Source organism: Nyctibius grandis, chromosome 8, assembly GCF_013368605.1.
Source record: "Nyctibius grandis isolate bNycGra1 chromosome 8, bNycGra1.pri, whole genome shotgun sequence".
Classification (NCBI taxonomy): Eukaryota; Metazoa; Chordata; class Aves; order Nyctibiiformes; family Nyctibiidae; genus Nyctibius; species Nyctibius grandis.
The window spans coordinates 40,196,233-40,224,145 of NC_090665.1; the positions used below are offsets into that span (position 1 = coordinate 40,196,233).

At 41.9% G+C, this 27,913-nt stretch overlaps 1 protein-coding gene across 5 annotated transcripts; it reads right to left on the minus strand.

The window, feature by feature from the left end:
- Positions 1-5,999: 5,999 nt before the first annotated feature.
- On the minus strand, positions 6,000-27,876 carry MKNK1 (MAPK interacting serine/threonine kinase 1). Of its 5 annotated transcripts, none has more exons than XM_068406020.1 (12): positions 27,787-27,876; positions 24,257-24,355; positions 23,286-23,383; positions 21,502-21,581; positions 20,045-20,118; positions 16,063-16,167; positions 12,960-13,015; positions 12,284-12,379; positions 11,123-11,317; positions 10,311-10,475; positions 8,791-8,831; positions 6,000-7,841 (listed from the first exon to the last, which is right to left on the minus strand). In XM_068406020.1, the coding sequence occupies exons 2-12, from the start codon at positions 24,351-24,353 to the stop codon at positions 7,616-7,618; spliced, it is 1,233 nt and encodes a 410-aa protein (XP_068262121.1). In that variant the 5' UTR covers positions 24,354-24,355; positions 27,787-27,876; the 3' UTR covers positions 6,000-7,615. The 5 variants fall into 5 exon arrangements, with proteins under 5 accessions (XP_068262121.1, XP_068262120.1, XP_068262123.1 ...); XM_068406019.1 differs by having other exon boundaries at positions 8,791-8,834; XM_068406022.1 differs by lacking the exon at positions 10,311-10,475.
- Positions 27,877-27,913: the final 37 nt, after the last annotated feature.

Here is a 27,913-nt window from a genome sequence, read left to right on the forward strand (position 1 = left end):
AGGCAGGAGGAGAGAAAGAAAAACAGTGCAGTAGAGGAGGGAAACGCTAAGAAATTAAACCTGCCAAAGGTAGCAAGAGGAAAATGGCAGTGACTAAAAATGGGGGCAGGGGGGAAAGAAAATAAAAAGGAATTTCAGTGAGATCTCTCCCATTCTGGATATGGGATGTTTGCAAACAACTTCATACCCTTCTCCTCTCTTTTTCCCCACTCTGAAGGGTTCCTTTGTTACCCCATTCATTTTTCCCCAAAGTTGCAGGCTGTTATATTAATGAATAATTAATTTTACAACGCCATAGCAATTGCCAGCCCTGAAACTCAGAGACAAACAGTCACATGAATACAACCTGAGGTTCTAGGGTGAGGGAGAGGTAATGCGGACCACTTTCTGCTCACAGCAGGGACTGGCAGGGAGAGCTGGGACCGTGCGGTGGGTTTAGGATCAGACAGACTGTGCTGCGTTTCCATCCCAAGCCCTAGGGCTGTGTTCAAGTCCCTAGTGCAGGTATCACTGCTAGTTTTCCGCGATGCAACTGCAGGGGGAAATGGGATGCTCCAGTAGCACGTTTGGCATGAATAGTGGGATGAAGGCTTGCAGAGCTGCCCAAGCAGTTTAGACCTAAAATGAAAAGAAAGGGAATGGCCAGACCTTGGAGGTTTTCCCACAGGAGATGGAGCCTATCCCAGTTTCAAGTAAAACTTGAAGTAAACTGCTCAGAAGAGGGGGAAATTTTACAGCTGCCCCTTCCTGCATTGCAATGAAGCTGAGAGCAGGTGTAGAGATGAGAGGGAAAGCGCCCTGCTCTGATGAAACACCACAGAAACGGCTTTGCAGGGCATGATAGAACTGTGAGACAGTTTAAGGCAGGACATGAAGAAAGCTGAATCTAACTGCTGCTGGGAGTACACATGGGGGATACTGAATCCAGCTGCTGCTGGGAGTACACATGGGGGATAACGGGGATTTTCCCTAGCCAGGGGTGACACAATCCTTTCACAAAACATGGCAAAGAGCATACTCTGGATGGCATCCCCCACTTAGCTCGGAGAGCATTGGCAGTCTGCTGTAAACACAGCCTGAGAGTACCCAAACTGGGTTAAGATTACTCTGTAGAGCAGCAAGGATATGACACAGCTCAATATAAGAGGAAACCAGCCAGCGTGGGGCCAGCGCTTGCTGAAGTCAGTTGGAAGCTTTGTACCAGAGCTCAGTGCTTAGGATGAGCATGGAAGGCATTTGCTCCACAACAGGTTTTCATAGCAGGGATACAGATTTTTCTCCGAAAACAGCATGTCCCCATGGATAATGTCACACAGAAACAAAACACAATACTCACCTGTGACTTATCAAAAGGAATCCACTCCTGCATCATCCCAACAGTGCTGAGTGCAGCCGTTTCTGCCCATCCCTCTCCAGCATCACTTGTTGTCTCAGCCCAAGGCAACCTCTTGCTTTCATTCAGCTTCTCTCTGCTAGAGGAGAAAAGCCAACCTGCTTCATCCACCATCACCAGAAGCAACTGGATTGTTGGTGTCACCAACAAAAGCTCCCAGCAAAGCTTGGTGACAAGCAGGACCTTCCGCACAGGTCTCCAGCAAACAGCTATTTCTGCTCATAACAAACGGACGTTGCAGCTTTTGCATCCCCAACGCTAGCAGGTAGTACCCCCAAAAGCCATTCTAATTTCTAATACCAAACCGCAGGCACAGCTACCACAGAACAGCCCAGTGTACTGGTCAAGCTGGCTGCAATTAAGCCATGCAAAACATTACTATAGAGAGACAGAGACATAGCTTTTAATTGCTATTAAGAAAAGTCTTTTAAAGCTGGAACAGTTTACATTGGGATTGTTCCTATAACCCAGCTGTCTGACTGAAAAGGACTTGACCTTTCCCATGTTCCCAATTTACCAACCTATGTCACAGCCCGTGTCTGCTCTCCTCCTACGTGTAGCTTCACGAGTTCTCTGTTTCATTTCACAACAGTCTGTAGAGGCCACGACAGCCCGCGGGAGCAGCCCTGGCTATGCAAGCAGATCTAAAGCTGCTGCAAGGAGAAAACCTGGATGAAGAACAGGGTGAAACTGGGGAAGAAAAAAAGGAGCAGGAAATAAATCAGGCAACTCCACTTTTCCCACGAGCAGCCTGGAGCTGGGTGCAGGCATGATGATTCTCGAGACAGCTAACCATAAAAAGCCTTTGAAGCACAGAGAGTGATGATTTAGGGTACGGGAACAGCGGGGGAGACAAGATCCGCCACTCCCTCCACACACACGCAGTGTTGTCTCATAACTGGCCATAGGATGTTGATCCGATGTAGCGCCAAGTTAGGTCATGAGCTTTGCAGAAAGCATAAAGCATCAGACTCCAAGCTCCTCTGCACCCTCTGCCACACAGAGTCCTGGCCCTTGCCCTGCTTCTCCCTTAGCAAAACATTTCAGGAGGCCCCATTCCCCCCTTCCCTCCCACTCCAGGCTGAATCAGAGCAAAGTTGCTGAACTGGGGCTGCTTGTCACCCTGCCAAACTTCGCTAACCGATCTTGGTGTGAAAGCAGCTGTGGCAGGCAGTGACAGAAAACCTAGCGTCAAATTAATCAGCTGGACGGAACCCAGCAAAACACCGGTACTCCGTCTCGTAACCACCGGATGAGTCAATTCTCACCATCCTCAATAACACAGATGTTATATAACACAGGACTAGGCACAGGGTCCGATTCCCTGAACCAGCCCATGCCAGCCAGTCCCTGCAAAATGATCTAAGGATGAAGCATTTCTTTTAGGGTTCTTTTCCGTTGGAAGGGAATTTGTGGCTCAGTGACACCTCCCTCGAGACTTGCAACAGATTCTTTCTGCAAACAACGCCAGTGAAATGCCACCATCGCTTTTACAACTCTGTTTTCTTCCCAGAGAAGTGCATTTCTGGGCTTAGAGCTTTTTAAATGCACTGATCGAATCTGGCAGGGGTAACCAAACACACACGTCACACTGGAAACAGAACGAAGGAGGGAAGGAAGAATACAAGCAAATATTTCCTTCAGGACTGTCAGGCCTTTCAGTTACCATGGCAGTATGTTTCCATGGAAGCCAAATTTGAAGCCTGTTGCTGCCACAGGAGTGGCCAAAAAAAAATTATTAGTTTGGGAAATTAACCAAGCTGCTCTCTACCTTGAAAGCCAGCCTACCCACAGCCCTCAAAAAAAATAACAGCATCTTTCCATCCCTGATAAAGGATTCAATAAGCATGTGGGGAAGGAAGAGAGAGCAGAAGAAAATAACACACAATGAAAAACGGGAGCTTCCTTTTATGCAACCAGCAATGCAGAAACCACACTGGTAAGCACAATGCTGAATGCACTTTATGAAATATTGCACATAAAGGTCAGCAAAATCCTACAGAGCATCCTGTGCCACCAGCTCCCGAGGGGGCAGAAGGGGGGTACTTTGAGACTAGTGCTGTTTGGTTGCCATTTGTTTGAAATTACCCTCCCTTAAACATGCTGATGCCTCTCCCTTGATTTGGTCACCCACCTCCCAGAAAAAGGTTGGGGAGGGGAAGGAGAATTATCCTGGGGGCTGCCTTAGTCAACATTAAAGATCAGCTTAGCTGCTTTGCTGCTCTCCTTGCTGGTCAGAACATACTTGTGAATTCTTGAAAGTCACCTTTTTTCTTACTCACCCCGTTTCCCCACCAAAAAAAAAGGACATTTTCTGCAGCCCTTTTCATTTTTCAGGAGTCAGGGAGCCCGCAGAAGCTGCCTGCTCTTTTTTATCACCAGTACCTGAAAAAGTGTGGCACAGAGATTCAGCCCTTTCCAAAGGGGAAACAGTGGGATTCAGCAATAAAACGGAGTCCTGTCCTACAGGCTGCCCGAACATGAGACACTCGGGCGACAAGAGCAAACCCAGCACTACTTCAAAAGGACAGATCACTGAGCCTCTGGTTTTGTGACTTCCACCTAGAAACAAGTGCCTCTTCCCCACTGACATGAAAAAAGCATCATGAAGGCCTATCAGATTAGGCCTTCTGGGGATAAAACACATAAAGACAGCTGAACTCTCACTGCAAGATAAAGATCAGAGGGAAAGAGAGTTGAGATGATGTGATGGGAGACTGTTGGACCATCAGCTGAATCTGACTTCTCATTTTGAAACAAAGCAAGATCTAAGACCTGTGTCACTGAAACATTGCTCTTGTACCACCGCTACAAGGTCTCCCATGCTCTCTGCTACCTCTCGTGCCCAGGAGGAAGAGGGAAGGAGAAGCAGATGGTTTTAAAGCACAGTTCAAACAACAGCATTTGATCTGAATATGGAAGATTTCCTTTGAAAGAAAGGTGAGTACAAATAAAGGGCCTGACACCTGCTTTGGGATCCCTGCTCTGTCCAGACTTCACTGGAAAAGGAACTAAATCCCACTGGGTTCGTCACAGATAGACCGATCTGATTACGACAGGCGCGAGCCTCACAAGGCACTGGGAAGTGCTGCATCCCACCTCACCAGCGAGACAACCTTCCCCACCCAAACTCTTAGCCATAGATCTCTTAAGAAACTTAAAAAAGAAATTTAAAAATAACTCTGTAAGAGGCAGTCAAAATGAGACTACACCTGAGAGCAGAACAGTTGGCTTAAATCAACACCTCTTCCCTGTTTGGGAGGTTTTGTCAGTTCCTAGCACTACACAGCTCTGGCATGTGTCGCTGCTTGCCTTCCTCTCCCCCACAGGTTACTGCCTTGCAGAAGGAGGAAAAGCATGTCCAGATTTTAGCTCTTCAGTGAAAAGCTCAACATCGCACCTTCAAGTCCTGAACAGATGAGTTTGCAAGTACGTACCAGTGGGGAGCAAGGATGCTCTAACACAGGCCACATGTGGAGGTGGCTGCTGGCAGCACCTGCCAGGCAGCTGAGAGCACCACAAGAGCCAGATGGGCCCTGAGCCATCAGCTGAAGGGCTTGTCATAACCGTCCAGCACAGTTTAACCGTTTAGTGCAAGTCCTGCTGGGCACTTCCAATGTTTCACACACCTGGGCTTAAAATCCTTTGCACTGCACACACCCAACAGCTGAAGCATTCTCCTCACGCAGAAGGCTTCAAGCCCCAAGGAGTACTTGCTCACCTAGACGTCAGTTTCACTAGCTGAAGGTAATGGCATGAATATCCCTGAACCAAGGCTTTCTTTGGACATTTCACTCACTCCTCCAAAGTTCTCTTTTGCAAAGGGAAAGCAAATCTGGCTAGCAGGCCAGCTTCTTCCTCGCTGTGCAGAAGACACATGCATTGGATTCACTTTCCATGCTGGGTTTTGGGGAAAAAGAGAGAGGGAGGAAAGGACTGACTGTCCAGATCAGTAGTTCACCCATGAACACAGGAACAGCAGCTTTGGTATTTACTCCACTAACTCGCTCTCTGGGGCTACCTCTGCCACCAGTGAACAGCAGCAGGCGCAGAGCAGTCTGCAAAGTACCACTTACCAATGCTTGAACAAACCTACCAGAGCCTGTCGCCTCTGGGCAAGCAGCACTGCTCATGTCCCCGTTTCACACTTCCAAGCTAATGCTGCCGCTCCAGACTTCAGGAGTCCGAAAGGCTTCAGGGCTCCATCCAAGAGGAGTATTTTGCATCACACCACCACTCCTGGTCAAGCTTCAGGATTTTTGCTTCCTACACAAATCAAAGGGAAGAACATGAAATGTAACAGTGCAGATAAATTCCTGAACTCACCGGCCCTCAGTTATCTCATCTCTTATGAAGGTCAAAAAGATCACAGGATCCCTTCCAGTCCTCTCTGTGCAGTCATATATTAATTTTACCTCAAGAAAGCTGAGATCACGGGAGACTGCAGAGATTGATAAAGCAATTTGACCATATAAGAGGGAGGTATGCTTAGTCTTCAGAGACTTGTCTTAAATCCAATGTCTCACAGGGAAGTAAGGAAGTAACTTCTGTTTTCCTATGTCACCAAAAATCAAGAGGAAAAAAAAACACAGAACTGCCAAATGTGTTAAATCCATAACTTAAAGCATTTTAATAAAAACAAAGCAAAATACATCATAATCCGTCCACTGGCACAATGTATAAAATATTTTAAGTAACACCTTTAATATTAGTCACAAAATACAGCATGTTGTATAAAAATAGCTGTATGCACACTGCTAAAAGATAACATAAAACTGCCCTGAATAGGCCATGCAAAGACATTCAGCTTTGACCTTTCAATTTCCAAGCACTTGTTGGATCTGCTACTTTATTCCTTCTCATTCTGCTTGGGAGGGTTTTGTGCTGACACTTGGGGGCCTCCTCCGCTGCCTCTCCACCCTCCACACAATGCCCTGGCAAAGGTTTTCAGAAATGGCTGGCAAGTTTAAGGTGCATCATGTCGGGCATCTTAGTGGCCCAATTTTCACAGCTTACATTTCAGAAAGTGCTCAACATCTGTGTCCTTCTCCACGGACACCTCACCTTGGTCACGCAAAATCTGCAGGTTTCAGCTAGTACCCTTCCAAATTACTCCTGATCCTTGGTGCACCACAATACTAAAACTGGAAGCGAAAATCTAGACATCCAGCCTGAGAACACTGCAGGAGGCAGAATGCAACAGCTGCAGCACCATTTTTGCACAGACATACCTCTGCATTTGAGAATCCTAAATTATTCACACACCAAAATTCACTGAAGCCTGTCCATTCACATTAAAAACTCCAGGTAACTCACACAAAAGGACTTGGAGAAATATGAGTTTACAGAAAGGAAGGTATAACTGAGGATAGCATTAATATAGAAAAAAAACAGATACCAAATATAAATTGTTATATAAACAGTCTGTTATACTGTGGTTATCAGACTTAAGAATGTAACTGCCAGAGAAGGCGACACACTGGACACAAAAAAACCCAAAACAAACAAAGAGATGATATGGAGTACATTTTAGTTAAGAACAAAAATTTATCAGTTAAAGAAATAACACACCCCCAGCTTTCATTCCACATGCCGACACACAAACTATCAACAGGATTAAAAAAAAGCAACCCTGTCCTCTTCATCTCTACAAGCCTGAGCAATCCTTGCACCTTTACAGTATCATCCTCATAGAATTTAAACCCAGTTAAGGTAAATGGAGACAGAGATCCACCCAGTCATCATCTTTGTTTCCTGAGTCTACAGAAAGAGAAGGGTACTGTTGGTTGAAAACAGTCCCTGCTGCTGACACTAGCAGCAGCACCTTGCAAGATGTGCCATGAAGGAGAGCAGCCATAGGCAGGGAGAGACAGGATGCTCTGCCTGGCAAAGCAAGAGAGTGTTTTTTTTCTGATGTTTTCAAGTTCGCATTTTACAGCATGGTCTTCTACGAAAATAAGGAAAGCTTAGTGATTTATCACCTCAGATAATACAGCAGCAAACCCATCTTCTCCAGTTTTAAAAGATCAGTTAAATTATCTTAATGCACCAAATCTGACAGGCAAAAAACATTCCCATAAAAAGCTGTCCCCTTAAAGTTACAAGTCACATCACAAGAGCAAGCTTCTAACCAAAGTGTCAGAAGCACCGAAGCTTTTATCACAGCTGAAAATCCAAATAAGAACACAGGCCGATCTTGCCAATCCACAGCAGGGAAGAAGTTTAAAAGGCTTTATGGGGAACTGGCTGAAAGTCACTGGTTTTGGTGGTGTGCGTCATTGCTCTGCGCTTGGCGAGGCGGGACTTGGATGGAGGAGAAAGCTTCATGGAGCACACAGCATGGGCAACGTTCTGCTCTGCGCCGAGTTCATTCTCGTGCTGAGACAACTGGCGGTTAAGTGCTATAGCCTCAGCAGCAAAAAGCGTCAGGTCTTTTGTGCTGCTGTTCCTTTCAAGGGAAAAGGAGAAAGCAGTTACAACACACACAAAGAGTCACTTTACCTGGTTACCCTCGTAGCAGAGTATCTATTTCCAGGCAGTTTTATTTATCCTATCGCAACATTGACACAGCAGGCAAAATGATCAGTTAATATTTGCATCTCTGCTTACTGCAAGGAGCAGCAACACATAACAAAACTACTCTGGGATTCTGCAAACAGCCACAGTCCTAGTCCTCATTCTGCCAAGGACTTCCAGTGTAAACCCAGGAAGCCACCTGAGATGCCATGCTCAGTTTCTACATGTTAAAAAAAAGTGTGGGCACATGGGGCAATACTGTTGTCTTTCTTCAGAGAACTGCAATCCCACCGTAGCTGCACATCTGGCTTAAGGAAATGTATTGCTGATGGGAAGAACCACCTGGAATCGCCAGTGGCAGACATGGACGTAGAAGCAGAGATGTGTGACTCAGGCTCTCTGGCATACAGAATCTGCCATCAAATCACTTTAAGTGAGACTTGCCCTGCTGACAGTTAAATTGATACTGTGATTATCATCAACTACAACGGAAGTCAGATCCGAGTCTGTGTATATGATGAATATTCACCCATCAGAATGTAGTCTCTTTGGATAATGCACACCTTTATGCCTTTCCCCCCCCACCCCGGCAGCAAACAGCCAAAACCATCATCATTTCCTGTCTAAGATTAGCACTACACCGCAGGAATCCTCTCCAATGCCTTTTCCACAAACAAGCAAGATTAGATCACAAGGAAAAAATCAGAGCTTTAGTATTTCTGATGTTCTTAACAAAATTAGTGCTACACATTTATGAAGTTCCACTCTCAGCCAGGGATCTTACCCCCTGATCTGTCACCTCCTGTCTCTCCCCATTCTTTCAGTAATGACTCTTGGCCAAGTTTACAGACATTTAAAAACAAAAACCAAAAAACTATTACCTTTGAAGAACTTGTGGAGTAGGTAATCCCCTTTCAGGAGCCTGCTAGAAGAAGCAGTTAAGAATAGTTAGTTACATATTAGCAGCTGGGAACCAAGCTTTCCCAAGAGAGACTAATAAAAACCAGACAACTCCTGTAAATCGTATTTACAACTACTGGATATTACATATAAACTAATTCACTGTGCGATTACAAATCATGTTTCACAATCCATCTCCCCTCACAAGAAGATACCACAGTTTGCATGTGTAAGACTAAAGCTTCAGAAGCTCTCCAGAGGATTTATCCCTTCTTTCTTGAACTGAGAACTAAAGCAAAAGAGTACACTGCTGTGCTTTTAAAACTGTATCTACCATATCAACCGCATCTATCTACTGGGCAGGAGTGTTGATGTGCTTGAGGGTAGGAAGGCTCTGCAGAGGGATCTGGACAGGCTGGATCGATATGCCAAGGCCAACTGTATGAGGTTCAACAAGGCTCAGTGCCGGGTCCTGCGCTTGGGGCACAACAACCCCATGCACCACTACAGGCTTGGGGAAGAGCGGCTGGAAAGCTGCCTGGCAGAAAAGGATCTGGGGGTGTTGATCAACGGCCAGCTGAATATGAGCCAGCAGTGTGCCCAGGTGGCCAGGAAGGCCAACAGCATCCTGGCTTGTATCAGAAATAGAGTGGCCAGCAGGACTAGGGAAGTGATCGTCCCCCTGTACTTGGCACTGGTGAGGCTGCATATTGCATACTGTGGGACCCTCACTACAAGACAGACATTGAGGTGCTGAAGCGAGTCCAAAGAGCAATGAAGCTGGTGACAGGTCTAGAGCTCCACAAGTCTTATGAGGAGCAGCTGAGGTTGTTTAGTCTGGAGAAAAGGACGCTGAGGGGAGACTCTCTACAACCACCTGAATGGAGGTTGTAGCGAAGTGGGTGTTGATCTCTCCTCCCAAGTAACAAGTGATAGGACAAGGGAAAACAGACTCAAGTTGCACCAGGGGAGGTTCAGATTGGCTGTTAGGAAAAACATTTTCACTGAAAGGGTTGTCAAGCATTGGAACAGGCTGCCCAGTGAAGCGGTTGAGTCACCACCCCTGGAGGTATTTAAAAGACGTGTAGAGGGACACTGTTTAGTGGTGGCCTTGGTAGTGCTGGGTTAATGGTTGGACTTGATGATCTTAAAGTTCTTTTCCAACCTAAATAATTCTATGATTCTACCAGCATTCTGCATTACTGTATTAAATAGTAACATCATAATTTGTGTACTGTAGTGCTTGGTATTCACAAGAAAGCCATTTAAAATGCATAAAGCAATAATTAAGAAAAAAACACTTAAAGCTTGACAGATTCATCCAAATATTTACCACACAGAGCTCCAGAAAGAATAAAGCCACTGTGTATCATTTAATTAATCAAGATAAGAGCACTAAAACCCATAATGACTCTATTAAAAGTTCAGAGTCAGAGAACAGCTTGTTTGTCACTCTGGAAGAAGAATAACCCATAAAAAAAATATAAAGGGGGATACATACTCCTTGAACCCATGAATGCTGCAAAACTTGAGCAGTACTAAGTCGTTCTTTGGCATCACGAACCAGCAACTTTGAGATGAGATCTTTGGCCTCAGAGGATATATGTGACCAGTCCTTGTCAGGAAATTCATACTTGCCTTGCTGAATGCTCTCAAAAAGCTTGTTCTAGTAAAGGAAAATGTCTTTAATTTAAATAGCAACTAGAGTGCAACGAGCAGATTTCTCAGGTGGGATTCTTCTCACTCAATTTTATTCATCTAATGTAGTTGGTGACAACTGAAACTACCCAGCTTCCTTATGGAGTCAATGGAGAGTGACAGGCAGCTCCACAGAGTGATTCAACACATCCTAAGATGGACATGATACATTATCTGCTGAAAACACCTTCTTCCCCACCCTCCCCCTAACAGTGCAGCCAATGTACTCAGTTTTTGGAAAGAATAAATTCAGGCCCTGAATGGAGACTCTCCTGGGGCTCAACTTTTATCTAAGGAATTGTGGCAACTACCATAAACCAGATCAAGAATTACAGAATACAGGCAGATTGCGGGGTAGGGGAGAGGACGAGGAGAAGCTCTGAGATCTCACATTGGGAGGAGAAAGAGGCAGCTGTCAAAGCTTACTTTAGAAAGGGATATCATCACTCAACTTTTATCTTACCACCCTCACTTCTCAGTGACAGCTTATTCTCCCAGATAACTGTTTGATTTAGGTACACAGCTCTCCACTGCTGGCACTATGGCAAGTCTTATACCCTAAGTTCATGGGGCAAACTACACTCCCCCACGTACACCCAGGACACGCACGTTCACCTGGCAAACTCTGCAGACTTCTCCTCTGTCCCAGCCACAGTCTGTGCCACAATTGCCCACAAAAGGCGGGTAACCACTGAGCATGATGTACAGAATCACTCCCAGGCTCCAGAGATCACACCGCTTATCATAGAACGTGGCCTCCTCTGTGAAGACTTCAACCACTTCGGGTGCCATGTATTCTGCAGATCCACACTAGGAAACCGAATTCAAGCAAGTTTTCAAAGGGAGGGTCAAATCAAAACAAGATTCATGTTTATCATTCTCCTCTCTTTATAATAGGCAGCTTCGTCTAAAAGCAGAATCAGGCATCAGGGAGTACTGAAGTTGACTGCTGGCTTTCACTGCAGGTCTCATTTTGTTAAGCTAAATCACAACTGTTGCATCCCTCAAAGGTTAAATGGAATTGCCAAGAGCTTTGAAACATTTTGTGACCATACTGCACAGGAAAAAATTAACACATTTCAGGTGTAAGGACTACAGAGACCTAACAGAAGGCAAAAGAGTTCCTACTGTTCTTTAGCAGAATCATATGCTGTTCCATATGAATCTATGATTCTTTATACAGGGTAAAAATGTTAATTTACATATTTCAGGTTTTTAAATCTTATCCATTAGTTATCAGGCTTTTCAGAAAGTAAACAAGTATATAATGGGAAATTATTTCTAACAGACTCCTGCAAAACGGTCAGATTTTTCTTTCACAGTAATTCCAAAAGCACAGCACTGCAGTTTTTCAAACTAATGTGTATTATAAAGCCACGCACTGATTACAGAGCTTGCACTGCACTGCTCATGGGTCTTAGCTACAGAAACCAAATATGGGGAAACGAACACAAAAACTAAGGTTCAAACTCAGTCCATAAGCACACAAAAAAACTCCACGAAAACCTTCCTCATTTGATGGGTAAGAGACAAACAGGATCGAGGTGTTGCTTTCTGGCCAACAGAAGAATTAACACAATGAGCTCCTGTGCTTTTGTACATTTGTTCTCTGACTGGGAAACCAAGACAGTATTTACCACACATTCACCCACTTTAAATGAACTATCCATCACTGAGTGTAGTTGCAGTATGCCTTTTGGAAGCTCTCCTCTGGAGATAAGAAAAACTGGTTTATGGTAGAAGAGAAAAAGCATGAAGCCAAAGCAGGTGTCTTACCGGCGTTGTTAATTCCGGAGTAGTTATTGGAGTACAGGCACTGTTCAGCTTCACCCCACTACCAAGATCAAAGTCACATATTTTTACTGGTGATACCTAGAAACAAGGACCAAACAGTAAGAGGTCCAGAAGGCTGGGACTAATGCAATACATATGAATACAGTGCCTCGTGGAAAATGCCATGACAAAAAACAAGTTGTTCTAGCTTCTAGGGGATTAGTGAAACACAGTCTCTCACAGGTATATTCCACTCCTTGCATTTGTCTTCTCTGTCCCAGCTGATCCCACATCCCCAGCATCTGACCCTTTTATATTAAATTTTTATTTGGCTAGGCAAGTGCCAGTACACATCGGGGCAGTTTGGGAACTATACGTAACACGACCAGCTGGCCTGTAAACGTTTCTTTTCCATCTGGGTACTGCCTCAGAACAGACAAGATGCTAAGTTGTAATTGCCATGCCCTCTCTAAGAACAGTTGGCTTTTTATCTCCTAGCCAGATGCTCACATTTTTACAGCTCACAGAAGAATTTACTCTCTTTCAGGCTTCAGTTTTATTAAATTTGGTTGAAGATTGGTTCAAAAGTCTTCAAGAAGAGAAAGACAGAACATGAGGGCTGTCTCTGGAAACCAAGTTAAAAAATACACTTCAGAACGTTCAAAGACCAGATTAGCACCTTTTCTGGAGATTCACACAGGATGTTTTCAGGCTTCAGGTCCCTGTGAGCAATACCTAAACAAAAGTATAAATGTTCATTAGAGAAGATACTCTCCCATTTTATTTCTCATAACCTCTCTTCATCAGAAGGTGGCCTGGGAAATATTATAGTCCTGAGTTTGCCACACAACACCCCTCCACCTCCCTTAATGATACTGCAAATAATTGAATTTCAAAGTGTGTTTGTTAAAAGTCACTGTTGCATCCTGCTATGCCTTTATCATCCTTAAACGTACATGAGTGTCAGTCAAGCAAATAAGAACCCACTAACACTGGAACTTTTTGGCTTAGCCCAAATTAATTATGTTAATTAAAATCAGCTTATTAAGGCCAGGAGGAAAGGTGCTTGTGTACACAGCTTAGTCAAAAAATTTTTGTGCCTTCTACAGTAAGGACCTTCATTCCAGAGGGATCAGTTGGTGGTTTGCTGAACTCCTACCAGCACAGACAATACCTAAGACACTCTCCCCAGAAAAAGCCCTCTGAGTTCCCAGGTGAAAACATCATCCCCTTAACAGCAAGGTACGTACTCATTCCTGAAATAAAATAAAAATTAAAGGGTTTGGTTGGAGAAGCAGAAGAAAAGGCTAAAGGAGAACAACCAAAGGGCTTCCACATTCAGTCAAATGCTATCAGAATATGCAAACCCAACAGGGAAACGTAAAGTTATCTACCTGTTGAATTCACATGCAAAGGTGGTTCTATGTTGTCAAAGTAGTTCTTCAAATGCCTAAACACACAATTTCTGGAAGTTCTCCACTTAATATGATCAAGCTTAATGGGAAGGCAGAGAATGAGAACCAAAAATCAAATCAAATGAGCAGCTTGGCTGTAATTTAACTGCACTTTAGCTTTGCTTAAAAAATTACACTCCAAGCACACTTGATACTACTTCAGAGTATGAGGAAAAAAAATCCCACCAAATTCTAGGTAAGGGAGTTTCTAATGTCTTTTTTTTCAGCACACTCCACAAGGCATGACTTAAAATATAACATTAATAGCATAGCATAGCACTGATCTAAAGGAATCAGAGCTTTCACAATGATACAGTTCACATTGCTCATGCATGGAAGATGGGAAACACGACAAATGAAGATGGCCTGTGCTGACATTTACAGCAAGGCTGACAGAACTCCCAACAGTTGGCTTGGCTTGCAATGTGAAACCCAACAGAGCTTTTTGTATTATAGTTTGAATTCAGATGTCTGATTACACAACATTTTATTTTGCAGTTGCACACAGCGCTGAGAAAACAACTGCCTTTAAACATTCCTCCAGTGGATTATTGGCAATAAAGCACACATATCCCAAGTGGGTGTACAGCAGTATTCTCATCCAGCTGAGTTTTAAACTACTCCTGGCAAAAAAATTAGTTGTCCTCATTCAAATTTTTTTTAAAGAATCTAGCTATATCACTTCACCATTAAAGCTGTGCAATAAAACTGCTTTAATTTCCTGTTTACTTTAATGTTCTGTGTACTACTTACTAATTATTTTAATGTCACACAGAAGAACCATAAAGAGAACAATAAGATGAAAGGAGATGTGGTTGTAGCCAATTCTGCAAGCCATGTCCCCACTCTATAAATTCACAGCAAACGACAAGAAACAAAGTGGATCACTGCTCTAAAGCCATTCTAATGAATCCCTCCCCTCTTGTTTGGAGAAAGGGGAATTAAAACTAAAAGCTGAGAGAGAACTACAGAAAGATATTAGCCGAGTCAATGTTAAACTTCTTAAGCAGTGTTCCTAGACTTTCAGCTGTTAAGCAACCTACTATAGCCCTAACACACCAAATAGGCTGAACATGTGGAGAAGTACTTGTTCCCTGTTCCTTATTTGCCCCGTATCTCAAAGTCAAAATCTTCTAAACACGGGTATTCAAAGAGTACATTCTCTGCAGGTTTAAAGTTGAGTTATCACACAGTCAGTCTATGAAGATCACCACAAATCTTAATCCAAACTTTGTTTTCACATTCAAAGTAACTTCTCATAACATAGTCACAACATGTGACACGATCCATACTCCTCAGGTTTACAACTTCCTTTATTCCTTATGCATTGTTACAATTTTCTTTTTAATGGGTTCAACCTATCAAGGTACCAATGCTGTGATTCCAACTCAAGCATATAAGCAGTCCTGCGACTCACAAGTAAAGCCTATAATTACACATTTACTGAACCAGGGCCAGTACTGAATAACTTAGCAAATGTAGACCTGATGAGATCTACCTGGCTAATCAGAATGGCAAAATAAACGGAGAGAAAAATTTATCAAAATAAATAACCAATAAACATAACCTCCAATTACATGCCACTCTATTCAGAGGTAGTCACTGTAACGTTAACTGAAGCTGCTTAGTCTATGCAAGACCAGATGACATAGGAAAGATTTTAAATGTATCAAATTCAACACGAACATATACTCCGGGATGACCATAATGCACACAGATATTTTGAAATGAAACAAAAGTACTTCCAAGTAGAAAAAGGAACAGGAAAACAATTTAACTTAAAGAACTCTCTACAAACAGAACTGCTTTTAAATCTGAGCAAATCACTAATGAAATGAAGACACCTTCAAACAAGGACTACACTTCACTTGTAGGTCTGAGCCCAACAGTGGGGGTCTAAATGTCAACACCAAAAGCTACTACAACAAAGAAGACTTGTAACCAGCAGAAATTCTGGGTAAATACATACAGAAAAGCGTCTTTGTGGAACCGGAAGAGGAGGAAATTAAAAGGAATATTAGCTCCCTTTTGAGTAACCTTTACAGGGTGGCTTAGGTAACAAGAACAAGCAAACAGATTCAACCCTAATGTTAATTAACCCTGGCTGCCGATTTAACTTTTCTTCTTCAAAAGGCTATGCCATCTTAACACAGATGATTACTTCAACTACCACATTATGAAAATAATATTATAGAGGAAAACAGCAAAAGTCATCTGTCATTGCTGTACATAGAAATGCTAGCAAAGGCTGACTACTTACATACAAAATGTGCTCCAAAACCTAATGTACAATATCAATTAGTAAAGATGGAGAAAGCCTTCTCTTACCTTTTGTATGAAGAAAATCCAGAGCAGAGGCAATATCTCTCACCACCTTGCTAGCTTCTCGTTCATTGAAGTGCTTCCGCTTCTGTATATGGGCCAGGATTGAACCTTAAGAGTAACAGGTGAAAGGGAAAACCTTAGTATAAATGCTGCCTGGGGTGAGAAAAGGCCTTGTCAATAGAAGGATAAAATCACAACAGCCACTACCAGTCCACCATAAAGGGAGAACTGATCTCAGTGGGAACAGGGCCAGAAGTAGTTTTAAAAAGTTATTTGCAACTCACACTCTGTCCTAGTATGTTTACATGGCAGAAACTGAAGTGTCACAATCCCATGTTTTTATATGAAAATAGCCTCAGAAAATAATGATAAACTAGTACCAAGTATCATGAATCCATAACCTTATTTCTCATATTTTATAACAGCCCTTCATAGCAGGCAACTTCTGTGGATAGAACAGCGGAATGACTAAAAAAAAGCTACAACTGAGCAGCTTCAATACTTAAGCATGCTACAACATAATTTTCAAACACTGCAGTCCTCTAGTTTAAGCACAGCATGAGAGGCAATCCCTTTTTACCGCCCCAGCACATGACTGGCCTGTTTTCCACACACTGTGAACAGCAGAGACTTGCTAATAGTACTAGTAAAACTCAAACATCAGCTAAGGATGTACACAGCACTTCAGCAAAACCCCCTCTCCCCCAGGTCACAGGTGGCCATGCTTGAAATAACTCTCCTCATTTTGTGTAACATGACAATTGAAACCCTGCAGTGACAGTCAAGTAGACAATGTTTTTTTGTCTCAACACCACCAAAATAAAAAGACATTCTACCTTTAAATACAAATTAAAATTCCTAGTGGTATGAGGTAAGGCTTAAACACTAACAAAGCAAAATTTGCCAAGGGACAAGAAATCTGACAAAAGACCTCTCAAATATGAATGTACTGAAGGACTGGCAGCTTGCAGGCTGAGTTCCACTGGTAACCCTTTAACAAAGGATAAAGGGAAGTCTGATTCCATATCTTCTTTAAGTGAATTCCATCAATCTTCTCAAAAGATTAAACAGATCTTTAAAGAAACAATTAAATGTAGTCCACAGAGATCCAAGTCCACTAAATAGTAGCTTGCCCACTATAAATATAAAGCTCACTAACAGCCCACTAAATAGAGGCCACATCTGGAGTACTGTGTCCAGTTCTGGGCCCCCCAGTTCAAGAAAGATAAGGAACTACCGGAGAGAGTACGGCAAAGGGCTACAAAGATGATCAGAGGACTGGACCATCTCTCTTATGAGGAGAGGCTGAGAGAGATGGGTCTGTTTAGCCTGGAGAAGAGAAGACTGAGGGCAGATCTTATCAATACTTTCAAATACCTTAGGGGCGGGTATCAAGGGGATGGGGACAGACTCTTCTCAGTGGTGCCCAGTGACAGGACAAGGGGCAACAGGCACAAACTAAAACATGGGAAGTTCCAGCTGAATATGAGGAGGAACTTCTTTACTTTGACAGTGGCAGAGCACTGGAACAGGCTGCCCAGGGAGGTTGTGGAGTCTCCTTCTCTGGAGATGTTCAATACCCGCCTGGACGCAACCCTGTGCCACATGCTCTAGGGGAACCTGCTTTGGGAGGGGGTTGGTGACATCCAGATGTCCCTTCCAACCCTAACCATCCTGTGATTCTGTGTAAATAGCCTTACTACTGTCTTCCATTTTCTTACTCAGAGAAGTATATTTATAAAAGCAATCAGGCAGAGAAATACAAGAAGTAATCGTCGTTTGTTATTAGCCCCCAACAGAGTAAACATATTCCAGGTGATTTCATTTGTGTTCTTCAGTTCTAGATATGGAAGGAAACCTCCCATTCTCTACTGCGGTAATTCCTATTCTTGTACCATCAGTGTTGCTGCCACGCTTCCACAGTGAGGATTCAGAAAGGAAACAGGAAAGACAGTCAAAAAGAAGAAAGATGGACAAAAGACTCTTCAGATATGCTTTAATATGACAAAAGACTCCTCAGATATGCACAGATATGCTGTGTCAGATGGGTGGAAGAAGGCCACTTTGGACGAGGTTATCAGATTTCAAATACAGAAGGTTTCCTTTGCCAAAAAAACCCACTTTCTAGCTTCCCACAGATTTCTTAACAGCACAGAGTTAAAGAGTTTTCCCAGTATAGTTGTTCTTTGCACCTTTAGAAAGTAATAACAGTTCTTGAATGTTTCCATCCCTCTGGAAAAGACCCCAGACTTTGCAGGAAACAATACTGAGCCACCTGAACTGCTCATTTCACTCAGCAGGTTTATTTCAGATTACCCTTCTGAATAGAGCTGACGTTCCAAACTCCCTCAGATAAGAATTATATCAATGTCAATGACAACATACTCTACAGACTTTATATTCAGCCCACATAGAGGAATCCCACAAACACGAAGAATAGCAGGGCACTCCTGCCACAGTTGTTACCACCTCTTCAGTATTCAGAAAGCATCATATAGCACCTCCCAAAATGCATTTCAGAAGGGGGGGGGAAGGAGGAAAGGACTCTTAAACAATGCAAGTTCAGTATAATAAGCTGGATTTTAATGCTTTCAATTATAAAACGCTGTCAGGCAAGGATATTAAATGGCTTCTGCTTATCATGGTGAACTGAACACAGCTAAAATGGGAGCAGAGCTCCTTCAGTTACCACATCTACAGTCTCTGAGACTGGAATTACTAAAGTAAGGCTTGCATTGAAGATTAATGTCCTCATTCTTGCCAGCCACGTTGCTTATATCAGAATCTGTAGTGCATCAGAAGCTGGTCTGATCCCTAGTTCCCATTAATTCTTTCTTCAAACCCACATGCCTAACACTTCAATTGCTGAAATTTTTCAAAAAGAAAACTAGCCTTAGCCCTAGTTGACCACTGTAAAAACTGTAGCTAAGAGAGGGAAGAATGTGTAGCATTATTATCCTTTCAGCAGCCGTGCGGGAACACTGACAACCATAGTCTCACAGTCAAAGAAGAGGGTTAACTAATGGAAGAACGTGGAGATGGGAAAATAGACAAATGCAGATTCATCCCAATCGAGCCTTATTATAGCTAATTTGTCAAGAGAAGTCTGTGCATTAAGAGGAGCAGTGTTAGAGGAAACCACAATGAAATGATGCAGTAATTTTAAGGGAAGGTAAAAGCTTTTACTCAAGAAAAAACAACGTGTCCTTCTCTTTAAAGAATTTGCATTTCTTCAACGTATGGTTTGCTACTGAAAACCTTCTTGACCGGTGACAATGGATGATGTTCTATGGATGGAAGTATACTACTTCGGAAACTCAGTTTTCTTTGAAGGGTGGGCCACACTTTGAACTCATGGTTTTGCACAGACACGCAATTAATGGATACTGTAATTATGCTCAGTGCAGACAAATGTGAGAAAGTCCACAAAGTGCTTGATGTAGCCTTCTTATTCCTCAGCTGAGTGTTAAATGCTGGAAACCAGTGACCACACACGCTTGCTTGACTGGCCCTCAAACAGCCACAAGCAGACTGCTTCACAATTATAGCAACCCAAGGCAGAAGCAAGATGATGTATCACAACAGTGCTCCATGACTTTCAGGAAACAACGCCAATCCTACATCAAGGGAAAATGCTACCAGAGTATATAGATGCTGTACTAAGATAACGCATAATACCTGACATACTGTGTGCCTGCTCTTGCCTGAAGGTACTGCGACCTACCAACTATATTCCAAAGCTTCCACTTTAATAGAGCTGACGTTTCCATGGCTTAACTACAGAAAGAGATTGCAAATGTATAACGAGATCCATCAATATTCAAGAATAACCACATTTCAAGCTTTGTATATTATGTCCTCTACTACTTCTTTGTCTTAAAATTGTCAAGCATTTAAAATAAGCTCTTCATTTTCTACTTTAAAACACTGAGACAAACAGGACCAAGACGATTCAATGAACAAAGGCACAGCTACTGCACGGTACCTCCTCGTAGCTTCTCAAAGACAAGGTAGTATCTTGTGTCATCTTCAAAAAATTCTATTAACTCCAAAATGTTCCTTTAAAAAAAAAAAAGGAAAAAAAAAAAAGATGAGAAACAGAAGAAACAGGCACAAAGTATAAACAGAACAATTAAGAGTTGCTTTGGTTGCCTATGGCCTTTAAACCACAATTCCACCGCAGACCAACATTTAAGCAGGGGAAACAGGCCAAACACCACCATCAGACAGGACTGTGAAAGAGTTCTGCTGCTGCTCAACTGACAGGAAGATAACTGGTAATAGGTTGTATTTAATAATTTAGAACATTGCATTTGTGCTGAAGGCAAGAATAAAAAAAAAAATAATTAAATTGGCATTCTTTCTCTCTGGAAATCACAAGGCATAACACACAGGGCTCAGAGTAGACAGGCATCTGTCAACATGACATTCAAGCATTAGTTACCATTTTCAGACTACCTAACTCCTGTTTAGCTAGTGTACAGTCTTTGCAGCACAACACAAACACCCCATGATGCTTTGGGAATGTCAAACGTGTAAATCAGATTTTTCTACACTTACAGTACACACAAAATCCAAATTCTGCATATGTTCACGACAGCTTGAGTTTTTCATCAGTTAGGTACTGGATGACCACATGCTCTTAACCACAGACAGAACAAAGATATAATCTGCTTCTCTATAGCACAACTTAAGCCCACGAGTTTGGTAAACAAGTATGTTTTTAAACTGTCTTTAAGTGTTGTACTAAAAATTTGTAAAAAAAAGGCTCAATATGAGCTGCGCAACTGTAGTACAGATAGCAGCTGTTGTATACATTCCAGATTAACAGAGACAGCTAAAGGAGTAGTTTCAGAATTGGCTTAAACTCATCACAGAGCGTGCTGCCACTGGCTGCACAGGCTTTCCCTCCTTTTCAGACAGGAGTAGCAGCTTTAAAGTTGCTTCATCCTGTGGCTATGTGAAGTCAGCACACATCCAAATGAAAACGAAATTAGCTTTTGGCTGATCTAAGAGTTCCAATGCAAAAGCAGGAAGGCTGACACAAAGAGGAGGACAAATCACACATTAAGGAAAGGAATGGCAAGGCTCTTCCTTTCAACAGCAGCTGGTATCAGGTCAGCTTTTGTTGATGGTGAAATCACTGGGGAGAGTGTCAAAGTGTTAATTCCTCATTTGGACAAAAGCCGTGCGTCACTGAAGCACATTCAGACTACACTGACCTGGTTGCTGACTGTTATGTGACTTAATTTGTAAACATTTCCCTAAATTTCACAGGTAAGAGAAGGGGAAATTCTTATTTTGAACAAGTCAAGTCTAAATTTCAACTGGTTTTAAGCAGACTACTGCAAAGCTCCTAACCTAGTCACACATAAAAGGCTTAAAAATTTGAAAAAATATTCAAGATATTTTAAATAAACAAACACAAGAATCTATACTTACTTGTTACCCTGACACTGGTACAGCGTTTCTATTTCACGAAAAACCCGACTCCGACTATGCCCAGCATTTTTTTCAATAATCTGTGAAAAGAGTTAGAGCTCATATTTGAAAAATTACTGCAGGAATGTGGCTCTGCAATTAGATAATTGATCTACAGCTTGAATCTCAGGCATGCCCTCCATAGAGAAACACTCCACCTTTGTTTCTTTGTTTAATTTCTCATCTGTCGTTTATTTAGTGTCAGCAGAGGTCTGGAAGGCATTTAAAGGACAAGAGAACTGAGGACAGGAAAAGAAGAAAGGAACTATATTCACATGTTACACAGGCACTGACCACTAACCACAGGCTTTTCCTTGCATCACTGCAAATCTGCAATGTGCAGAAAAGGATATCCTTTTGAGTTCTAACAAAAATAGATTTGAGTCACATCAGACATTGAACAGTCAAAAAGAAGAGATTTGGCATTATAGGCATCCAAGTAAAAAGTACTAAATTCACCACAAAAATGAGAGTTTGGTTCACAGTGCAAACTTCATGGAGACCCAATAATAGAACCTAATGTATTAAAGAAAACACACATTCACTCTCAGAGCCCTTCTGTAATGCCATCAGAAGTCACCTTCCTTCACACATTCCTCAGACTGAAAGAGGACAAGGGCTTTCCACAGAGGCTGAGACCGAACGATTGCTACATGAACTGAAAGCTCATGACATTACCACAAATACTACCACCATCTGTATCCAGCATCGGTTTCTCATTTTTACAGTCAGAGTTCTCCAGTATAGAATGGGCAACCATTCACCAGTACTATGTGGGACTTGGTATCTGATCACGCCTAATTCATAATGTAGCTCTTTGTTTATTCTAGACTTTCAATTTCAACAATTCAACAAAGTACATGCAAAATTATAGCATCTATAGGACTAGATTTTTAAAGAGGCTTAAAGTTGTGTGTCTGTTTTTCACAAAAGAATGAAACATAAAGCTCTCCTATTGCTATTATTTGTGTTTGTAATTAAGTGGGGGACTCAGGATAGCTGCAAATCTGTAAGTGAGCCTTAACACTTCATATAATGGTATTACAGAAGATTCACCTCTATCAAAAACATAAGAGACAGCTTTACATGAACCAATGGCAGTTACTGATGCTCTCTGAACTCTGAGCAGCATTCTCAAAAGCTTGTATTACTTGGTAGGCCATGCTAGATAATGACTCGGCCTCTTCTTTCATAAGAGGAGATAAAGACTAGTAGGACCACAAACAAATCAGGACATGAGAGGAAAGCCTGCCCTGAGACCTAACCATCACACAGCCATTTACTGTTTGTGCAAGCTGGAACACAGGAGGTTCCACATAAATATGAGGAAAAACTTCTTTACGGTGAGGGTGACCGAACACTGGAACAGGCTGCCCAGAGAGGTTGCGGAGTCTCCTTCTCTGGAGACATTCAAAACCCGCCTGGACGCGTTCCTGTGTGATATGGTCTAGGTAATCCTGCTCCGGCAGGGGGATTGGACTAGATGATCTTTCGAGGTCCCTTCCAATCCCTAACATTCTGTGATTCTGTGAATTCTGTCTGCAGCTGATACACCAGTTCATGCCGGATGCACAATACTTAAGACAACAGATATCTCAATGGTTATAAAGCAGGCTCATTTCAAGCACCAAAAATTTTCTACAAGCTTTTGCTATTACGCACTCTATTACAGGTTTTCACTGAGATACCAGGATGGAGAAGACATGTTACAGACAGAAGTGATGCTGCTTTTATTCTGTACTTACTTTTACTGCATATTCTTTCCCAGTTTGGAGGCTGACAGCACCCTGAACTTTGGCATATGCTCCCTCACCAAGAAGCTCAGCAGTCAGCTTGTACAAGTCTGACAAAGAAATCCAGCAGAAAGGACGCATTAGCCAAAGCATTTCAGTGAATAACATCAAGACAAGATATTTATCTGATAAGCTTCCCTCATATGACAGTGACTGAAAAAAATCCCTTGTTAATGAAGACAGAAAATAGATTTATGCAGTATTATAGTAATGTGCCAGCCTTAATTATGCCTCATTTTTCACTTCCTCCTCTTCAAGTTCCAGGAAAATTTAAAGTAGACGTCATTCCAGCATCAAAATTACAAGTTGTTCACACAAGAAACATTTTATATGTCAGCAATTGCTAGGACCTCATCCACCTTCCCTGTCTTCATGTAAAACTCAAAACCAATTTTTTCAGGTGGAAAACATTTCACTCCTTGATCAGAAAATGCCTACCATACAAAATCTACTTGCAGAGATAGTGTTTTAAGTATAATGGAAATTTGAAGGTTTAAACCTGAAGACTTTATGGTTTAAACCCAGGAGACTGCTACCATCTTGATTTGCAATGTACCTTACAAAGCTACGCGCCCACTAAGAAGTTTTATACTGGTCAGCTTTGTCTCACTGAACTGTATTTTACCCACAATGCTTCAGAGTATTTGCGCTCACATCTATTCAATCACAACATTTTGACATCAGCACTTTTCCTAAAAAAAAAACAAAACAAACTAAAAAAAACCCAAACAGATTATGAATAGGACTCATTCAATTTCACCACTAAGAAGAAAAAGAGACTGAAGACTGAAACATGGGGAATAAAGAAAAACAGAAACGTTAACTTACAATGTTTGCCAAAAAGCAATGTTTAGCTAAGAAAACTGAGAACAGCAAAGGGAAAACAGACCATTACAATTAAAAGCTTATAAGTTGCCACCAACCTTCAAACTTCCCGGGGATACGATCCGTAGCTCTGGTTCTTTTTTTCTTTTTCCTTTTCCCACTGTCTGCTATGGGGAGAGGCTGACTGCTGACCATCTCTGTGTGGCAGAACATAAAGGTGCCTTTAACACACAATCAATTACTTTACTTCAAGAGAAAATGAACATGCTCTTGTGTGTTTATGCTCTTAAGCTATCCAAAAGTTTCTCTGCTTGTCTTCATCACAGGCTGCCATCTCTCCCCCAAATATCAGAGGAAACCTAAAAAGACAATTTGAGTGCTAATTAACAGCTCTGGGGAGGTTTGATAAACAAATGTAAAAACAGAAGAAAATAACTATGCATGTATACTGAATCCTCCTCTCACAGCACAGTAAGGCCAAGCATGGGACTAACCTTGTCAACAAGCACCATGAGCTACCCACAACGTAACGCATGCCCTGATGTAAGACAGGATTTACAGCCCTCACAAGGGCGCTATTCTTTGAGCTATTCTACTGTTTTCAAGTAGATTTTTTTCAAGTCAGCTTAAGAAAATAAGCTTCCAGAATAGGAGGAAGGTGTGGGGAACTTTCAAACAATTCGGTGAAACAAAGCAACCACATAAGTTAACAGGTCAAAGGGGCAATCTAGGTCAGTTTATGCTGCCAAAAGGCCAGAAAAAAAAAAATTTCTCACAGAGCCATGACGTGCCTTTCTAAACCACAGATCAGTGGATAACTTACGCTCCAAAACAAGCAGTGTTTATGGCATTTAGATATTTTTTTCCTGAATTACTAGCTGCAGATATTACAAGAGCTTAGTCAGAGATAACGATTTACCAATGCAAGATAATATGACAGAAAAAGAAAAACACTCACATACTCTTACAGAAGGCCTAAATAGAAACAGTGCCATATACTTTCTCTGCCAGAGCCTGCTTCATATAGCCAACCTATCTCCAAAAAGGTTAAATGATTCCACACCATACTCACATGAACTCTTCTCCTAACACCAGTCACATCCTGCCAAGTTGGCCATAACAGTTAAAAATCACGGCCCAAAGTCTTTAAGGCAGCAGCAAAGCACTGCTGAGACATTTTACAGCCAGGAGGATTTCTAAGTAAATTCACAACTACAGATCTTGTACTACAGAAAAAACTAAATCCCTACAAATAGCGTAATTATGAGAACACTGGTAATGAAAGAAGAGCAAGCCCTAAAAACAACAACAAAAAGGAGAATTGTCAGAAAACTTCTTGAACAGAGAGCCTTTGTGAGCAGAAGTTTTTCTGCCTTTCACTGTTTCTAAAGTACTCTTAAAACACAGGAGAAGCTCCAAGGCAGAAAATATCACACAACAATCTGCCAATACATTAAATACTTTTTCTTTGCTCCGTTGTATTTTTCTTGTTAATATCTGTCAATAACAGCTATTATGTCACTTAGAACTCACACCTTATCTGAAAATTCAAGACAAGCGCTATTTGAAAGCCCTTTATCTTTAACAACTTACTGAAACATTTAAAAATGTATCACTCAAAGCCTCAAGACAATAGTAAATCCTCACTTTCAAGTCTTAAGCAGAATATGTTAAGAAATCATCATGATGGATGACACATGCAAGTTCTTAAATACAATAAGAAATATAAAAGCATACATTTTACCAACTTCTGAAGCACCAGCTCCTTTTTAACTCAAACTGACACTCATACAGTTTCGAATTTTAACATAAAGAGAAGGCTAACCTTTGACAGCAAGTTCCAGCTCTCCCCAATTTCAGTTCAGCCTGCATTAGAAGTTATTCAGAATTGGGATCAAAATGACACATATGAAACTGCTCAGAGATAGAGCTGGTCTGCTTGAAGGAGTGCTTGATTTCCAGAAGGTGTCAAACAAGTCATTTTAATGACCTGACCTTCTGCAAGTCAACAAGTCATACCTAGACAGGTTCTATTCCATTTCAAATACTACACAGTTTCACAGCTTGTAACAGAGACTAAAAATTATGCAAAAAGACAGGAGATGAATCCTGCATCTTAGCACAGCTGACATATTTCTTCACAACCGTCTCCTGCACTCTACCAGTTGGCTATGATATTTACAGTCTGGTGTTTAATAACTCACTACATTATTCCAATTCCCTTTAGTCTGACTCAATTCCTAAATTACAGAGAACAGCTTCCTTGAAACCAGGAAGTTCACTAGTCATGTATACAGACACCAAATTACTGAAAAGCTGATGTTTCAACCTATAGTCTTGACCAAATTTGCCATCAGACAGGCATGAAATGTTTGCTATATTAGGTTCCTATTACCCTTCTGGTCTGCTATTTCACATCATTGTGTAGTTCACTTCTGTCAACACAGCTTTTCCTTTAAAGGTATCACAGCTCTCATTATTCACTTTGTTATAATGAACCAATACTTAAGTAACAGCTGGTACGACAAGAAAATGCCTTTAGCCAGCCAAAAGCTTTGGAGGTTTTTTCAAGCTTTCAAAGAAACGCTTATGTTTCTGTGACCATATACCAAAGAGTTTCTGATGACACTAAAAGACAGTGTGCCTCAACCATCCAAGCAATGCTGAAGTGTTTTGCACACTGCAGGACTACCTCTGATGACAAGGACACTGTGGACTCTGAGGAAGCTCACCCTGCCAGACAGAAAGCTCAGAGACTGGATGAACTGCTCATGAAATGGCCCATGGACACGTCAGTTCCAAGATGAACATTTAACTGTTGTCATTTTAAGGTCATTTTACAATGTGGCCTGAAGCGCTGAACCCCTGCTTCCACCAAACCAACTTGTCCATCCACTTTGTGATCTATTCTGGCTGAGTGCAGTGAGGTGGAAGTAGAACACTACTTGGTGTTCAGAGCAGACTAGCCAAATCTTTGATAAAGAGCACTTCTTACATCCCTCTCGACCATAATGGAGTCAGACTGTTCTCTGAGAGACTTCTGTCTGACAAAAGCTGAAGAAACAGGGAACAGTTCAAATTCTGATCTGTCCTTCTCTTCCAGTCAGGTTAGGATTGTCACTCACAGATAATATAACACAGCAAAACCCATACTGCAAGCAAAAAGAGAGCAAGTTTCTGTCTTAGCTGCAGACTTGCTGAAGTCCTGTATTTTATTATCATCATTGTAATTCAGTGCTGAGGCAATATTTAACATATGCATTATTCAGGGCCTGTGTGGGAAGTATAGTTACAGCCTTTCCCTTTTGCTATTGTGGCCTCTACAACAATCTTCAAAAGGATGAACAAAAGCACTCATTGTAAGAAGACTTGCAAACAATGCCAAGTAAAGAAGAAAAGGAACAATTCCCACAAGTTTCACTTCATCTAGATCTTAAATCACCTTTTATCTTGCTTTCTAACGCACCATATACAAACACACCAAAAGCCACTACCCAAACATAACTCCCCTCATTCTAATCTGCTTCCCAAAGGAAGGAAGGGTATATTTAGAAAACAAGCACACACATGTACAGGAAGCACTTGGAGAACATAGTACATATGCCTTTTTCTCTTAAGAAGAAGATACCTTGTTTGTGCGTTTGAATTCAATGGAAGAAAGCAGTTTAAGCACAGAGCCTGGGTACCACCATCTGCTTCAAAACTGGGTCTTGCTTGAGCCGGGTTGTTCTGCAGCTGAGAAGGAACACAATCAC

Coding starts and splice junctions, on each gene's coding strand:
- MKNK1 (XM_068406023.1), bottom strand. CDS start 24,371: ATGTTCTGCCACACAGAGATGGTCAGCAGTCAGCCTCTCCCCATAGCA. Junction 13,016..16,062: donor GGATTTTCTTCATACAAAAG/GTAAGAGAAGGC, acceptor ACTTTTGTTTAG/GTATTGCTCACAGGGACCTG. Junction 7,842..8,790: donor ACTCCACAAGTTCTTCAAAG/GTAATAGTTTTT, acceptor TTCCCTTGAAAG/GAACAGCAGCACAAAAGACC.